Source organism: Sebastes fasciatus, chromosome 19, assembly GCF_043250625.1.
Source record: "Sebastes fasciatus isolate fSebFas1 chromosome 19, fSebFas1.pri, whole genome shotgun sequence".
NCBI lineage: Eukaryota > Metazoa > Chordata > Actinopteri > Perciformes > Sebastidae > Sebastes > Sebastes fasciatus.
In genome coordinates, this window is record NC_133813.1 from 59,216 (window position 1) to 79,498 (window position 20,283).

The window sequence follows — 20,283 nt, forward strand, 5'->3', positions numbered from 1 at the left end:
TTGATGTAGTAATGTAGTAATGTATTGATGTAATAATGCAGTAATGTATTGATGTAATAATGTAGTAATGTATTGATGTAATAATGTATTGATGTAGTAATGTAGTAATGTATTGATGTAATAATGTAGTAATGTATTGATGTAATAATGTAGTAATGTATTGAGGTAGTAATGTAGTAATGTATTGATGTAATAATGTAGTAATGTATTGATGTTATAATGTAGTAATGTATTGATGTAGTAATGTAGTAATGTATTGATGTAATAATGTAGTAATGTATTGATATAATAATGTAGTAATGTATTGTTGTAGTAATGTAGTAATGTATTGATGTAATAATGTAGTAATGTATTGTTGTAGTAATGTAGTAATGTATTGATGTAATAATGTAGTAATGTATTGTTGTAGTAATGTAGTAATGTATTGATGTAATAATGTAGTAATGTATTGATGTTATAATGTAGTAATGTATTGATGTAGTAATGTAGTAATGTATTGATGTAATAATGCAGTAATGTATTGATGTAATAATGTAGTAATGTATTGATGTAATTATGTAGTAATGCATTGATGTAATAATGTAGTAATGCATTGATGTAATAATGTAGTACTGTATTGATGTAGTAATGTAGTAATGTATTGATGTAATAATGTAGTAATGTATTGATGTTATAATGTAGTAATGTATTGATGTAGTAATGTAGTAATGTATTGATGTAATAATGTAGTAATGTATTGATGTAATAATGTAGTAATGTATTGATGTTATAATGTAGTAATGTATTGATGTAGTAATGTAGTAATGTATTGATGTAATAATGTAGTAATGTATTGATGTAATAATTTAGTAATGTATTGATGTAGTAATGTAGTAATGTATTGATGTAATAATGTAGTAATGTATTGATGTAATAATGTAGTAATGTATTGATGTAATAATGTAGTAATGCATTGATGTAATAATGTAGTAATATATTGATGTAATGTGATGTAATAATGTAGTAATGCATTGATGTAATAATGTAGTACTGTATTGATGTAGTAATGTAGTAATGTATTGATGTAATAATGTAGTAATGTATTGATGTTATAATGTAGTAATGTATTGATGTAGTAATGTAGTAATGTATTGATGTAATAATGTAGTAATGTATTGAGGTATTTATGTAGTAATGTATTGATGTAATAATGTAGTAATGCATTGATGTAATAATGTAGTAATGTATTGTTGTAGTAATGTAGTAATGTATTGATGTAATAATGTAGTAATGTATTGATGTTATAATGTAGTAATGTATTGATGTAGTAATGTAGTAATGTATTGATGTAATAATGTAGTAATGTATTGATGTAGTAATGTAGTAATGTATTGATGTAATAATGCAGTAATGTATTGATGTAATAATGTAGTAATGTATTGATGTAATAATGTATTGATGTAGTAATGCAGTAATGTATTGATGTAATAATGTAGTAATGTATTGATGTAATAATGTAGTAATGTATTGAGGTAGTAATGTAGTAATGTATTGATGTAATAATGTAGTAATGCATTGATGTAATAATGTAGTAATGTATTGATGTAATAATGTAGTAATGTATTGATGTAAAAATGTAGTAATGCATTGATGTAATAATGTAGTAATGTATTGTTGTAGTAATGTAGTAATGTATTGATGTAATAATGTAGTAATGTATTGATGTTATAATGTAGTAATGTATTGATGTAGTAATGTAGTAATGTATTGATGTAATAATGTAGTAATGTATTGATATAATAATGTAGTAATGTATTGTTGTAGTAATGTAGTAATGTATTGATGTAATAATGTAGTAATGTATTGTTGTAGTAATGTAGTAATGTATTGATGTAATAATGTAGTAATGTATTGTTGTAGTAATGTAGTAATGTATTGATGTAATAATGTAGTAATGTATTGATGTTATAATGTAGTAATGTATTGATGTAGTAATGTAGTAATGTATTGATGTAATAATGCAGTAATGTATTGATGTAATAATGTAGTAATGTATTGATGTAATTATGTAGTAATGCATTGATGTAATAATGTAGTAATGCATTGATGTAATAATGTAGTACTGTATTGATGTAGTAATGTAGTAATGTATTGATGTAATAATGTAGTAATGTATTGATGTTATAATGTAGTAATGTATTGATGTAGTAATGTAGTAATGTATTGATGTAATAATGTAGTAATGTATTGATGTAATAATGTAGTAATGCATTGATGTAATAATGTAGTAATGCATTGATGTAATAATGTAGTACTGTATTGATGTAGTAATGTAGTAATGTATTGATGTAATAATGTAGTAATGTATTGATGTTATAATGTAGTAATGTATTGATGTAGTAATGTAGTAATGCATTGATGTAATAATGTAGTAATATATTGATGTAATGTGATGTAATAATGTAGTAATGTATCGATGTAATAATGTAGTAATGCATTTATGTAATAATGTAGTAATGTATTGATGTAATAATGTAGTAATGCATTGATGTAATAATGTATTGATGTAGTAATGCAGTAATGTATTAATGTAATAATGTAGTAATGTATTGATGTAATAATGTAGTAATGTATTGAGGTAGTAATGCAGTAATGTATTGATGTAATAATGTAGTAATGCATTGATGTAATAATGTAGTAATGTATTGATGTAATAATGTAGTAATGTATTGATGTAATAATGTAGTAATGCATTGATGTAATAATGTAGTAATGCATTGATGTAATAATGTAGTAATGCATTGATGTAATAATGTAGTACTGTATTGATGTAGTAATGTAGTAATGTATTGATGTAATAATGTAGTAATGTATTGATGTTATAATGTAGTAATGTATTGATGTAGTAATGTAGTAATGTATTGATGTAATAATGTATTGATGTAGTAATGCAGTAATGTATTGATGTAATAATGTAGTAATGTATTGATGTAATAATGTAGTAATGTATTGAGGTAGTAATGTAGTAATGTATTGATGTAATAATGTAGTAATGCATTGATGTAATAATGTAGTAATGTATTGATGTAATAATGTAGTAATGTATTGATGTAATAATGTAGTAATGCATTGATGTAATAATGTAGTAATGTATTGTTGTAGTAATGTAGTAATGTATTGATGTAATAATGCAGTAATGTATTGATGTTATAATGTAGTAATGTATTGATGTAGTAATGTAGTAATGTATTGATGTAATAATGTAGTAATGTTTTGATGTAGTAATGTAGTAATGTATTGATGTAATAATGCAGTAATGTATTGATGTAATAATGTAGTAATGTATTGATGTAATTATGTAGTAATGCATTGATGTAATAATGTAGTAATGCATTGATGTAATAATGTAGTACTGTATTGATGTAGTAATGTAGTAATGTATTGATGTAATAATGTAGTAATGTATTGATGTTATAATGTAGTAATGTATTGATGTAGTAATGTAGTAATGTATTGATGTAATAATGTAGTAATGTATTGAGGTATTTATGTAGTAATGTATTGATGTAATAATGTAGTAATGCATTGATGTAATAATGTAGTAATGTATTGATGTAATAATGTAGTAATGTATTGATGTAATAATGTAGTAATGCATTGATGTAATAATGTAGTAATGTATTGTTGTAGTAATGTAGTAATGTATTGATGTAATAATGTAGTAATGTATTGATGTTATAATGTAGTAATGTATTGATGTAGTAATGTAGTAATGTATTGATGTAATAATGTAGTAATGTATTGATGTAGTAATGTAGTAATGTATTGATGTAATAATGCAGTAATGTATTGATGTAATAATGTAGTAATGTATTGATGTAATAATGTATTGATGTAGTAATGCAGTAATGTATTGATGTAATAATGTAGTAATGTATTGATGTAATAATGTAGTAATGTATTGAGGTAGTAATGTAGTAATGTATTGATGTAATAATGTAGTAATGCATTGATGTAATAATGTAGTAATGTATTGATGTAATAATGTAGTAATGTATTGATGTAATAATGTAGTAATGCATTGATGTTATAATGTAGTAATGTATTGATGTAGTAATGTAGTAATGTATTAATGTAATAATGTAGTAATGTATTGATGTAGTAATGTAGTAATGTATTGATGTAATAATGCAGTAATGTATTGATGTAATAATGTAGTAATGTATTGATGTAATTATGTAGTAATGCATTGATGTAATAATGTAGTAATGCATTGATGTAATAATGTAGTACTGTATTGATGTAGTAATGTAGTAATGTATTGATGTAATAATGTAGTAATGTATTGATGTTATAATGTAGTAATGTATTGATGTAGTAATGTAGTAATGTATTGATGTAATAATGTAGTAATGTATTGAGGTATTTATGTAGTAATGTATTGATGTAATAATGTAGTAATGCATTGATGTAATAATGTAGTAATGTATTGATGTAATAATGTAGTAATGTATTGATGTAATAATGTAGTAATGCATTGATGTAATAATGTAGTAATGTATTGATGTAGTAATGTAGTAATGTATTGATGTAATAATGTAGTAATGTATTGATGTTATAATGTAGTAATGTATTGATGTAGTAATGTAGTAATGTATTGATGTAATAATGTATTGATGTAGTAATGCAGTAATGTATTGATGTAATAATGTAGTAATGTATTGATGTAATAATGTAGTAATGTATTGAGGTAGTAATGTAGTAATGTATTGATGTAATAATGTAGTAATGCATTGATGTAATAATGTAGTAATGTATTGATGTAATAATGTAGTAATGCATTGATGTAATAATGTAGTAATGTATTGATGTAGTAATGTAGTAATGTATTGATGTAATAATGTAGTAATGTATTGATGTTATAATGTAGTAATGTATTGATGTAGTAATGTAGTAATGTATTGATGTAATAATGTAGTAATGTATTGATGTAGTAATGTAGTAATGTATTGATGTAATAATGTAGTAATGTATTGATGTAATAATGTAGTAATGCATTGATGTAATAATGTAGTAATGTATTGATGTAGTAATGTAGTAATGTATTGATGTAATAATGTAGTAATGTATTGATGTAATAATGTAGTAATGTATTGATGTAATAATGTAGTAATGTATTGATGTAGTAATGTAGTAATGTATTGATGTAATAATGTAGTAATGTATTGATGTAATAATGTAGTAATGTATTGATGTAATAATGTAGTAATGCATTGATGTAATAATGTAGTACTGTATTGATGTAGTAATGTAGTAATGTGTTGATTTAATAATGTAGTAATGTATTGATGTAATAATGTAGTAATATATTGATGTAATAATGTAGTACTGTATTGATGTAGTAATGTAGTAATGTGTTGATTTAATAATGTAGTAATGTATTGATGTAATAATGTAGTAATGTATTGATGTAATAATGTAGTAATGTATTGATGTAGTAATGTATTGATGTAGTAATGTAGTAATGTATTGATGTAATAATGTAGTAATGTATTGATGTAATAATGTAGTAATGTATTGATGTAATAATGTAGTAATGCATTGATGTAATAATGTAGTACTGTATTGATGTAGTAATGTAGTAATGTGTTGATTTAATAATGTAGTAATTTATTGATGTAATAATGTAGTAATATATTGATGTAATAATGTAGTAATATATTGATGTAATGTGATGTAATAATGTAGTAATGTATCGATGTAATAATGTAGTAATGTATTGATGTAATAATGTAGTAATGCATTGATGTAATAATTTAGTAATGTATTGATGTAATAATGTAGTAATGTATTGATGTAATAATGTAGTAATGCATTGATGTAATAATGTAGTAATGTATTGATGTAATAATGTAGTACTGTATTGATGTAGTAATGTAGTAATGTATTGATGTAATAATGTAGTAATGTATTGATGTTATAATGTAGTAATGTATTGATGTAGTAATGTAGTAATGTATTGATGTAATAATGTAGTAATGTATTGATGTAATAATTTAGTAATGTATTGATGTAGTAATGTAGTAATGTATTGATGTAATAATGTAGTAATGTATTGATGTAATAATGTAGTAATGTATTGATGTAATAATGTAGTAATGTATTGATGTTATAATGTAGTAATGTATTGATGTAGTAATGTAGTAATGTATTGATGTAATAATGTAGTAATGTATTGATGTAATAATTTAGTAATGTATTGATGTAGTAATGTAGTAATGTATTGATGTAATAATGTAGTAATGTATTGATGTAATAATGTAGTAATGTATTGATGTAATAATGTAGTAATGTATTGAGGTAGTAATGCAGTAATGTATTGATGTAATAATGTAGTAATGCATTGATGTAATAATGCAGTAATGTATTGATGTAATAATGTAGTAATGTATTGATGTAATAATGTAGTAATGCATTGATGTAATAATGTAGTAATGCATTGATGTAATAATGTAGTACTGTATTGATGTAGTAATGTAGTAATGTATTGATGTAATAATGTAGTAATGTATTGATGTTATAATGTAGTAATGTATTGATGTAGTAATGTAGTAATGTATTGATGTAATAATGTATTGATGTAGTAATGCAGTAATGTATTGATGTAATAATGTAGTAATGTATTGATGTAATAATGTAGTAATGTATTGAGGTAGTAATGTAGTAATGTATTGATGTAATAATGTAGTAATGCATTGATGTAATAATGTAGTAATGTATTGATGTAATAATGTAGTAATGTATTGATGTAATAATGTAGTAATGCATTGATGTAATAATGTAGTAATGTATTGTTGTAGTAATGTAGTAATGCATTGATGTAATAATGTAGTAATGTATTGATGTTATAATGTAGTAATGTATTGATGTAGTAATGTAGTAATGTATTGATGTAATAATGTAGTAATGTATTGATGTAGTAATGTAGTAATGTATTGATGTAATAATGCAGTAATGTATTGATGTAATAATGTAGTAATGTATTGATGTAATTATGTAGTAATGCATTGATGTAATAATGTAGTAATGCATTGATGTAATAATGTAGTACTGTATTGATGTAGTAATGTAGTAATGTATTGATGTAATAATGTAGTAATGTATTGATGTTATAATGTAGTAATGTATTGATGTAGTAATGTAGTAATGTATTGATGTAATAATGTAGTAATGTATTGAGGTATTTATGTAGTAATGTATTGATGTAATAATGTAGTAATGCATTGATGTAATAATGTAGTAATGTATTGTTGTAGTAATGTAGTAATGTATTGATGTAATAATGTAGTAATGTATTGATGTTATAATGTAGTAATGTATTGATGTAGTAATGTAGTAATGTATTGATGTAATAATGTAGTAATGTATTGATGTAGTAATGTAGTAATGTATTGATGTAATAATGCAGTAATGTATTGATGTAATAATGTAGTAATGTATTGATGTAATAATGTATTGATGTAGTAATGCAGTAATGTATTGATGTAATAATGTAGTAATGTATTGATGTAATAATGTAGTAATGTATTGAGGTAGTAATGTAGTAATGTATTGATGTAATAATGTAGTAATGCATTGATGTAATAATGTAGTAATGTATTGATGTAATAATGTAGTAATGTATTGATGTAATAATGTAGTAATGCATTGATGTAATAATGTAGTAATGTATTGTTGTAGTAATGTAGTAATGTATTGATGTAATAATGTAGTAATGTATTGATGTTATAATGTAGTAATGTATTGATGTAGTAATGTAGTAATGTATTGATGTAATAATGTAGTAATGTATTGATATAATAATGTAGTAATGTATTGTTGTAGTAATGTAGTAATGTATTGATGTAATAATGTAGTAATGTATTGTTGTAGTAATGTAGTAATGTATTGATGTAATAATGTAGTAATGTATTGTTGTAGTAATGTAGTAATGTATTGATGTAATAATGTAGTAATGTATTGATGTTATAATGTAGTAATGTATTGATGTAGTAATGTAGTAATGTATTGATGTAATAATGCAGTAATGTATTGATGTAATAATGTAGTAATGTATTGATGTAATTATGTAGTAATGCATTGATGTAATAATGTAGTAATGCATTGATGTAATAATGTAGTACTGTATTGATGTAGTAATGTAGTAATGTATTGATGTAATAATGTAGTAATGTATTGATGTTATAATGTAGTAATGTATTGATGTAGTAATGTAGTAATGTATTGATGTAATAATGTAGTAATGTATTGATGTAATAATGTAGTAATGTATTGATGTTATAATGTAGTAATGTATTGATGTAGTAATGTAGTAATGTATTGATGTAATAATGTAGTAATGTATTGATGTAATAATTTAGTAATGTATTGATGTAGTAATGTAGTAATGTATTGATGTAATAATGTAGTAATGTATTGATGTAATAATGTAGTAATGCATTGATGTAATAATGTAGTAATATATTGATGTAATGTGATGTAATAATGTAGTAATGTATCAATGTAATAATGTAGTAATGCATTGATGTAATAATGTAGTAATGTATTGATGTAATAATGTAGTAATGCATTGATGTAATAATGTATTGATGTAGTAATGCAGTAATGTATTAATGTAATAATGTAGTAATGTATTGATGTAATAATGTAGTAATGTATTGAGGTAGTAATGCAGTAATGTATTGATGTAATAATGTAGTAATGCATTGATGTAATAATGTAGTAATGTATTGATGTAATAATGTAGTAATGTATTGATGTAAAAATGTAGTAATGCATTGATGTAATAATGTAGTAATGCATTGATGTAATAATGTAGTACTGTATTGATGTAGTAATGTAGTAATGTATTGATGTAATAATGTAGTAATGTATTGATGTTATAATGTAGTAATGTATTGATGTAGTAATGTAGTAATGTATTGATGTAATAATGTATTGATGTAGTAATGCAGTAATGTATTGATGTAATAATGTAGTAATGCATTGATGTAATAATGTAGTAATGTATTGTTGTAGTAATGTAGTAATGTATTGATGTAATAATGTAGTAATGTATTGATGTTATAATGTAGTAATGTATTGATGTAGTAATGTAGTAATGTATTGATGTAATAATGTAGTAATGTATTGATGTAGTAATGTAGTAATGTATTGATGTAATAATGCAGTAATGTATTGATGTAATAATGTAGTAATGTATTGATGTAATAATGTAGTAATGTATTGATGTAATAATGTAGTAATGTATTGATGTAATAATGTAGTAATGCATTGATGTAATAATGTAGTACTGTATTGATGTAGTAATGTAGTAATGTGTTGATTTAATAATGTAGTAATGTATTGATGTAATAATGTAGTAATATATTGATGTAATAATGTAGTAATATATTGATGTAATGTGATATAATAATGTAGTAATGTATCGATGTAATAATGTAGTAATGTATTGATGTAATAATGTAGTAATGCATTGATGTAATAATTTAGTAATGTATTGATGTAATAATGTAGTAATGCATTGATGTAATAATGTAGTAATGTATTGATGTAATAATGTAGTAATGCATTGATGTAATAATTTAGTAATGCATTGATGTAATAATGCAGTAATGTATTGATGTAATAATGTAGTAATGTATTGATGTAGTAATGTAGTAATGTATTGATGTAGTAATGTAGTAATGTATTGATGTAGTAATGTAGTAATGTATTGATGTAATAATGTAGTAATGTATTGATGTTATAATGTAGTAATGTATTGATTTAGTAATGTAGTAATGTATTGATGTAGTAATGTAGTAATGTATTGATGTAGTAATGTAGTAATATATTGATGTAATAATGTAGTAATATATTGATGTAATGTGATGTAATAATGTAGTAATGTATCGATGTAATAATGTAGTAATGTATTGATGTAATAATGTAGTAATGCATTGATGTAATAATTTAGTAATGTATTGATGTAATAATGTAGTAATGCATTGATGTAATAATGTAGTAATGTATTGTTGTAGTAATGTAGTAATGTATTGATGTAATAATGTAGTAATGTATTGATGTTATAATGTAGTAATGTATTGATGTAGTAATGTAGTAATGTATTGATGTAATAATGTAGTAATGTATTGATGTAGTAATGTAGTAATGTATTGATGTAATAATGCAGTAATGTATTGATGTAATAATGTAGTAATGTATTGATGTAATAATGTATTGATGTAGTAATGCAGTAATGTATTGATGTAATAATGTAGTAATGTATTGATGTAATAATGTAGTAATGTATTGAGGTAGTAATGTAGTAATGTATTGATGTAATAATGTAGTAATGCATTGATGTAATAATGTAGTAATGTATTGATGTAATAATGTAGTAATGTATTGATGTAATAATGTAGTAATGCATTGATGTAATAATGTAGTAATGTATTGTTGTAGTAATGTAGTAATGTATTGATGTAATAATGTAGTAATGTATTGATGTTATAATGTAGTAATGTATTGATGTAGTAATGTAGTAATGTATTGATGTAATAATGTAGTAATGTATTGATATAATAATGTAGTAATGTATTGTTGTAGTAATGTAGTAATGTATTGATGTAATAATGTAGTAATGTATTGTTGTAGTAATGTAGTAATGTATTGATGTAATAATGTAGTAATGTATTGTTGTAGTAATGTAGTAATGTATTGATGTAATAATGTAGTAATGTATTGATGTTATAATGTAGTAATGTATTGATGTAGTAATGTAGTAATGTATTGATGTAATAATGCAGTAATGTATTGATGTAATAATGTAGTAATGTATTGATGTAATTATGTAGTAATGCATTGATGTAATAATGTAGTAATGCATTGATGTAATAATGTAGTACTGTATTGATGTAGTAATGTAGTAATGTATTGATGTAATAATGTAGTAATGTATTGATGTTATAATGTAGTAATGTATTGATGTAGTAATGTAGTAATGTATTGATGTAATAATGTAGTAATGTATTGATGTAATAATGTAGTAATGTATTGATGTTATAATGTAGTAATGTATTGATGTAGTAATGTAGTAATGTATTGATGTAATAATGTAGTAATGTATTGATGTAATAATTTAGTAATGTATTGATGTAGTAATGTAGTAATGTATTGATGTAATAATGTAGTAATGTATTGATGTAATAATGTAGTAATGCATTGATGTAATAATGTAGTAATATATTGATGTAATGTGATGTAATAATGTAGTAATGTATCAATGTAATAATGTAGTAATGCATTGATGTAATAATGTAGTAATGTATTGATGTAATAATGTAGTAATGCATTGATGTAATAATGTATTGATGTAGTAATGCAGTAATGTATTAATGTAATAATGTAGTAATGTATTGATGTAATAATGTAGTAATGTATTGAGGTAGTAATGCAGTAATGTATTGATGTAATAATGTAGTAATGCATTGATGTAATAATGTAGTAATGTATTGATGTAATAATGTAGTAATGTATTGATGTAAAAATGTAGTAATGCATTGATGTAATAATGTAGTAATGCATTGATGTAATAATGTAGTACTGTATTGATGTAGTAATGTAGTAATGTATTGATGTAATAATGTAGTAATGTATTGATGTTATAATGTAGTAATGTATTGATGTAGTAATGTAGTAATGTATTGATGTAATAATGTATTGATGTAGTAATGCAGTAATGTATTGATGTAATAATGTAGTAATGCATTGATGTAATAATGTAGTAATGTATTGTTGTAGTAATGTAGTAATGTATTGATGTAATAATGTAGTAATGTATTGATGTTATAATGTAGTAATGTATTGATGTAGTAATGTAGTAATGTATTGATGTAATAATGTAGTAATGTATTGATGTAGTAATGTAGTAATGTATTGATGTAATAATGCAGTAATGTATTGATGTAATAATGTAGTAATGTATTGATGTAATAATGTAGTAATGTATTGATGTAATAATGTAGTAATGTATTGATGTAATAATGTAGTAATGCATTGATGTAATAATGTAGTACTGTATTGATGTAGTAATGTAGTAATGTGTTGATTTAATAATGTAGTAATGTATTGATGTAATAATGTAGTAATATATTGATGTAATAATGTAGTAATATATTGATGTAATGTGATATAATAATGTAGTAATGTATCGATGTAATAATGTAGTAATGTATTGATGTAATAATGTAGTAATGCATTGATGTAATAATTTAGTAATGTATTGATGTAATAATGTAGTAATGCATTGATGTAATAATGTAGTAATGTATTGATGTAATAATGTAGTAATGCATTGATGTAATAATTTAGTAATGCATTGATGTAATAATGCAGTAATGTATTGATGTAATAATGTAGTAATGTATTGATGTAGTAATGTAGTAATGTATTGATGTAGTAATGTAGTAATGTATTGATGTAGTAATGTAGTAATGTATTGATGTAATAATGTAGTAATGTATTGATGTTATAATGTAGTAATGTATTGATTTAGTAATGTAGTAATGTATTGATGTAGTAATGTAGTAATGTATTGATGTAGTAATGTAGTAATATATTGATGTAATAATGTAGTAATATATTGATGTAATGTGATGTAATAATGTAGTAATGTATCGATGTAATAATGTAGTAATGTATTGATGTAATAATGTAGTAATGCATTGATGTAATAATTTAGTAATGTATTGATGTAATAATGCAGTAATGTATTGATGTAATAATGCAGTAATGTATTGATGTAATAATGTAGTAATGTATTGATGTAGTAATGTAGTACTGTATTGATGTAGTAATGTAGTAATGTATTGATGTAGTAATGTAGTAATGTATTGATGTTATAATGTAGTAATGTATTGATGTAGTAATGTAGTAATGTATTGATGTAGTAATGTAGTAATGTATTGATGTAGTAATGTAGTAATGCATTGATGTAATAATGTAGTAATGTATTGATGTTATAATGTAGTAATGTATTGATGTAGTAATGTAGTAATGTATTGATGTAATAATGTAGTAATGTATTGATGTAGTAATGTAGTAATGTATTGATGTAATAATGTAGTAATGTATTGATGTAATAATGTAGTAATGCATTGATGTAATAATGTAGTAATGCATTGATGTAATAATGTAGTACTGTATTGATGTATTGATGTAGTAATGTAGTAATGTATTGATGTAATAATGTAGTAATGTATTGATGTTATAATGTTGTAATGTATTGATGTAGTAATGTAGTAATGTATTGATGTAATAATGTAGTAATGTATTGATGTAATAATTTAGTAATGTATTGATGTAGTAATGTAGTAATGTATTGATGTAATAATGTAGTAATGTATTGATGTAATAATGTAGTAATGCATTGATGTAATAATGTAGTACTGTATTGATGTAGTAATGTAGTAATGTGTTGATTTAATAATGTAGTAATGTATTGATGTAATAATGTAGTAATATATTGATGTAATAATGTAGTAATATATTGATGTAATGTGATGTAATAATGTAGTAATGTATCGATGTAATAATGTAGTAATGTATTGATGTAATAATGTAGTAATGCATTGATGTAATAATGTAGTAATGTATTGATGTAATAATGTAGTACTGTATTGATGTAGTAATGTAGTAATGTGTTGATTTAATAATGTAGTAATGTATTGATGTAATAATGTAGTAATATATTGATGTAATAATGTAGTAATATATTGATGTAATGTGATGTAATAATGTAGTAATGTATTGATGTAATAATGTAGTAATGTATTGATTTAATAATGTAGTAATGTATTGATGTAATGTGATGTAATAATGTACTGATGTAATCTAGTAATGTACTGAGGTAGTAATGCAGTAAAGTAATAATGTAGTAAAGTATTAATTTAGTATTGTAGTAGATTATATAATAATGTATTAATGCAGTAAAGTAATAATGTAGTAAAGTATTAATTTAGTATTGTAGTAGATTATATAATAATGTATTAATGCAGTAATGTAATAATGTAGCCATGTAATGATGGCACTAATGTAGTAATCAATGAAGGTAACACTTATATTAATGTAATAATGTAATAATTAATGAAGGTAATAATGTAGTAATGTAATAATTTAATAATGTAGTAATGTAGTAGCCTAATGTAATTATGTAATAATATAGTAAAACGCTGGTATTACTCACGTTGCCATGGTAACGTGTTCACAGGAGCTTGATGATGGAGCAGCGTCTGAGTTCTCTGGATGATAGAAAAACTAGTCAGTAACCTTCACTTCCTGTCAGCTGTTCTGGGTAACCGACAGGATTAAACACAAAAATTCTGCCATTTAAAGTTGGTGAGAGCTCAGAGTGATGATGAATCAGCTGTTTATGCTGATTTTATGTTACAAAACATGTTTTGTGTATGTACAGGCTATGTCTGACTAACGGCAACAAACTGCATCTACCAAAGGAAAAGAATAGATGATTAAGTCTTAGCCTTTCATAAATATAGATAAAGTTTGCAGAATTAACTCATACATATTTTTTTATCTTTGTAAATGGTAAGCCAGCAGCTGGTTAGCTTAGCTTAGCATAGGAATTTAGGGGAAATAGCTAACCTGGCTCTGTCCAAAGGTAACAAAATCCACCTACCAGCACCAACTGAAGATAAATCACAAAGATATAATTGTTGAACATTATAAACTGTTATTACACGGCGTTGTTGAATACTCGAGTCTGATTGGTCAATCATGGCGTTCTATGGTCTGTTATTTCTGTATAATAGACAGTTGCTATGTATAACAGACCGTTGCTACATATAACAGGCCGTTGCTACGTATAACAGACCGTTGCTACGTATAGCAGACCGTTGCTACGTATAACAGGCCGTTGCTACGTATAACAGACCGTTGCTACGTATAACAGACCGTTGCTACGTATAACAGACCGTTGCTGTGTATAACAGACCGTTGCTACGTATAACAGACCGTTGCTACATATAACAGACCGTTGCTGTGTATAACAGACCGTTGCTACATATAACAGACCGTTGCTGTGTATAACAGACCGTTGCTATGTATAACAGACCGTTGACAGACCTCCGCTTCGTGTTCGGGTCCAGCATCGCCCTGTCGGGGATCCTTTCACATCAAACCTGCTAGCTCTACATTATCCTTTACCTATTAATAACTCACAAACAACCTTCATCTTTTGAATCTATTTTTTTCTAATATGGTTTTAAAATATATAAAATATTTAATTTTACATGTTTTACTGGGAACTGTAAAATATTAGATATAGACCAGTATTGAAACAGTGATGAGCTCTTTTTATTTATTTCTGTTGTAAAATAAAAGTGTTGTTAAATTCTGCTTCTGTCTGTCTGGAAGAAAATCTAAAAACTGAATTCTGAATGAAAACTCAATTAAAGAAAACAATTGTTAACTTAAAGTAGCATCTTCAGTTATTATTATTATTATTATTATTATTATTATTATTATTATTATTATCTGGTGATAACTGCTGATGGGAACATTTTAAAGAGTTCTTACCTGTGCTGTTGGTCTCTGATGAGGATGATGATGATGATGATGATGAGGAGGATGAGGAGGATGAGGAGGAGACAGCAGAGAGCAGTCTATGTTCATGGTTTATATACTGTATCAGCAGAGAGGCGGACCCGCTGTGGTCACATGATTTCACTGAAACATAGAGGCCACCGTCACAGTCAGCCAGTCAGGTTGCCCAAACATCAGGTAATAGAACTGTAACCTCGGGGTCCGCACCAGGACAAGCTGAGACACCATGTCTTCTCCTGGACTGTCCACCCAGCCAAACACAGCAGATCATTTAGTTATTGATCATTCAAAGGGACACATATTGCGTTCGAGTCTCATGATCACAAGAATGTCCAAAATTCCCAAACAAGAAGAGCAACTCCTGATGTTACACAACCGTGGCTTTTAATACCTTGAAAACAGTCCCTGGAACGTCATGCTTTGTTGAAGAGAATTTAATCAAAAGATGTTCATGTGCTTTTCCGTGCTACATCTGATAACTGACTTTGATTGACTTAACAAGTAAACAACATTCTTTCTCTTTTAGCTCTGTTTTTGTTCTCCACCTACTCCTGAGGAAAATATCTGCCTCTTTCTCTGCTAAACGCTCCACTTTGTTCACCAGCTGGTCTCTAACTGAGTCTGCTGTAGTGAACAGAGGAATATTCAGGAGGAGCTGTGAGTGTCTTACTAAACTTAACTTAACTCAATTTATTTTTGGATTTAGTTTTAAAGGGACTGTTAGTAAGAATCCTAAATGTGTTGTTAACAGCTTCACCTGTGTCCGTTAAGTCAACTAAAGTCAGCGTCCTGTTGCTGGCGCTTGTGCTCGCTCTACATAGACATGAAGGAGCATCGCTCAACACAGTGAGGAGACACACGTCAGCTAAAAGCACAATATCACTCTATATTTCAGCTGCTTGGCAGTAATGTTAGCTGACCAGACCAAGGTCTCTCCATGAATCAATGCTGATCCTAGTGTTGGCTTTTCCCGCCTCAGCCTCCCGACCGCGGCCGGAGGGAACGGGGGAGACGATAACGTTTCTCTCTGCGGAGCCCCGTCACTTCACAAGACACGGGAAACCTCTGTTGGTCTGGAGGAGCTGCAGCAGTTATTTCTGCACAAACGTCCACTGAACATTCACTAGATATTCTCAGAGCTAAACTAACTCTTCTGCAGTGTGGAGTGAGCAGCATGCACGTGAGAGGTGGAGAGAGAGAGAGAGAGAAGGAGCGTGGTGTGTGAGTGAAGGCAGGCAGAGGAGCAGAGAAGCAGAGGAGCAGAGACTCCGGTCCTGGAGACCAAAGCTACGGTCTCCCCCGCGTCCTCCGACCGCGGCCAACACTGTTTAACAGCTTCACTAGATACAACCAAGAGGTTTTGGTGCTTCACTGGAGTTTGTGTTGGAGTCTGAGTCTGAACAGCGGAGACACACGAGAGACCATGAGACACCGACCAGCAATGAGTTATACCTGAACAAGTTACAAACAGAACCTTTAATAACTGAACACTGATTCTTAGGACAAGCTGCTCTCCTTCACCGTGGCTGCTTGTTAATCAGTAGATCACCATGATGCTTCCAGTGCTGCTGTTCTCAATGTGGTCCACCACATTTTGGATCAGGTCTAATCGTCCTCGGACCAAGTCTGACTTTCACTAGATCCCTTTAGTAGGTTTTCAACGGGTCTGTTTTGGTTCAGGTCTTAAATTTAGGACCTCTGAAGTTCTTTAGAAAGGAGAGCAGACAGTGAACTTTATGTGACATTTGCACAAAGGACATATTTAGTTTCTCTTTTTAAGGTGTGAAACTGGCACACAGTTATAGTTTTACCAGTCGGTGCAGATTAGAAGGCGGATATAGGAAACTTCTCTGGTTCACTGAGCTCCATCACGACTGAATCTGTCTGCTGGGAATAAAAGCGATGAAGAGATTAAAGCACAAGTTGAAGTCAAAACAACGAACACATCTTCAGATAATATCTTATCAGGTAACACCACAGTCACGATTCATAAAGGTGATGCTGAAATGTAAAAGGTTAGTTCAGGTCAGTGCTGTGTCCTCAGAAAACATTCTCACCAGTATTTAATGTGTAAAACATCAATGTCTATATTTCCATAGTTTCACCTACATTCATTCAGATGTAGAGACACATGTCCGACCTCAGCAGAAGCCCAACCGCCTTCCGCTCTGCTGCTGTACCACAATTTCTAAAGCTATACTAATACACTTTGTGCACGTGTCACAATAAATCTGTTTCAATGTAAACGTAGTGGTAGAACGTAGTAGTAAATGTACACTTTGGGACTTTATAAAAACGTCTTAAAACGCCTTAAAACGTTCAAATTGGACGAGCTAACGCACTGTAGGGATTTGGCAGTAACAGGTTTGGTTATCAGCAAATTAATTAATAAATAATAATAGAATTATTAATATTAATAAAGATTATCAATAAACATTATTAATAAACGGGGCACCACCCTGGAATCAGGGACCAATAACCAAAACGTTAATATAGTCTCATTATATATGCTAAACTATCAATTTGGAACGTTGATTAATAATTAAATTAATAACTATAACCAAAATAGATAGTAAAGGTTGAAGGATATCGGAGTTCTTGACATAGCAGAGGTTGGCATTATTCACTCTTGTACAACATTAAACAGACCAGCAGGTATATTCCACAAACATTTATTTACAAGATAATAAAGGTTTAAAACACAATATTAATCTAACTAAATAACTAAACTAAACAAACCAAACAAAGTGTGTGTGTGTGTGTGTGTGTGTGTGTGTGTGAGAGAGAGAGAGAGAGAGAGAGAGAGAGAGAGAGAGAGAGAGAGAGAGGGAGAGAGAGAGACAAGATGGCTTCTTGTCTCAAGATGTCTGCATGGCCTACAGACAAAAGGGGCAAGCACTGTAAAACTACAAAGATGGCAGGATCAAAGATGGCCACCAACATGTCACCACATGGCCTCTTTGTTCTTCGGAGCACATGTGCTCAGGAAGGACAGAGTGATGTGGGGTTAAGATTATCTGAAGCTGTATGTTTATGTTTAAAACTAATTCACAGTTTGTGTATGTGATCTTAATGTGTGTCAGATATACAGTAGGTTAGAAAAGATGGTTAGTTTGCATGAAAGACCTTGTCTATGTGAAGCATAAACTAAACACATCAGATGTGACGAAGCCAGTTACCCAAATAACCACAAATAATATCACAACAGTTAAACTCAATGAATAACATTAAACCAAATCAATACAAGTACATTCTAGAAATCAAAGTTGAACAGTCTTGCTCAGCCATGTGTAATTGCTACTGCTAAGGTAAGCCCAGTACGTTACCGATCCATGGAAGAAAAGGGTTTGTGATTCCATGTGTTGAAGTTGTGGTTCAAAGTCAAAGATGTCGTCTTTGCTGTGCAGATTGGAGGAAGCTGATCGCTCCAATACTTCTTCTCAGCAGCTTGATAGCTTGGTGCTAACTTCCTTGCGGTTGTTGCTTGAAGTTAGTTGGTCAAAAGTCAGGCTCTCGCGTCCTCTGCTTAGAGGTTCCTTGTGTTCCTATGGCTGTTTCCTAACAGGCCATAGATCAGAGCAGCAGCTCACCTCCACAGGTCAGCTGGGGTGAGGAGAAGGTGAAGAAAGAGGAGGAACAAAGAGATTCCTCTGGTTTTGTCCTGGATGAATTTCACACCTATGTGTGAATGTTACAGTAGCCAATGGCTACTGAGCTGAGTCCACAGCCAATGGCTGCATGACTCAAGGATCCTGAGAAGCATAGTTCATTGTCTTTGCCACCAGTAATGGTGGGTCCCTACAGCACAAACGCCTTAAAACATTAACAATGGACGAGCTAACGCACAAAATCCTTAAAACGTTAAAAATTGGACTCGCTAATGTGGTATATTTTCAGGTCTGATGCCGGACTGAGAGGCCCCTAATTAAAAACATATGTGAAAGAAGTAGGGCAAAGGCCAGGGGCTGAAAGATAAACATGTAGGAGAATACCTAAGACATGAGTTCATATCTTAGCTCGGTGATTGGAGGGCCTGAACCCGATATAAGGTGGGCGCGGGCCCCCAAGCTGCAGGACTTTCATATTCGACTGGAGGCCTCCGGACTGCTCGCGACGTCCGTATGACATGTGTGGCTTGTTTGTAATAAACTCTATTTTACCAGCAAGAACAGTGTCCTCGGAGCATCCTTCATCATCACTTCAACAGCACTGTCGCAGAAAAGATATGACATAATTTGGCGTCACGAGACAGGATCGGAGGTGACCATCAGCACAACTTCACAGAACGGTGAGATCACTCATTGAATGCTGGTCATTAATTGGGGCTGTTATGTGGAGTTGTTTGGACACACCGTAAATTAAGAACCTTCTGGTTATAGACATGTACTGTTGATTTGATGTTTAAAGTGAGGCTCCGTGCTAAATTTAATGAAAAAAGGGGGAATGAATAGAGAAAAGATATAAAGGGAAGAAAAGAAGTATGAGAAATACAAGGAATAGTTTAGAATAGCTTTATGGTAACGATAAGGTGGTTAAAAAGTATCGTGCAGGATTAATGAAGAGGGGCCCTAAACTTCTTAACGGTAAGACGCATGCATATTAGCCACTGCGTAACGATGGCTCTGACATAGTCCGGAATTA

The 20,283-nt window shown here is 28.3% G+C and overlaps 1 protein-coding gene across 1 annotated transcript in view; it reads right to left on the bottom strand.

Annotated features, from left to right (window-relative positions):
- The window catches only part of LOC141757599 (uncharacterized), a 53,538-nt gene extending 37,879 nt beyond the window's left edge, over positions 1 to 15,659 (bottom strand). Inside the window, exons 1-2 of the mRNA XM_074618182.1 lie at positions 15,616 to 15,659; positions 14,267 to 14,321 (exon numbers count right to left, since the gene is read on the bottom strand). Of these exons, the coding sequence (XP_074474283.1) occupies positions 14,267 to 14,274 (8 nt within the window). The 5' untranslated portion in view covers positions 14,275 to 14,321; positions 15,616 to 15,659. The remainder of the gene's footprint in view (positions 1 to 14,266; positions 14,322 to 15,615) is intronic.
- Positions 15,660 to 20,283: the final 4,624 nt, after the last annotated feature.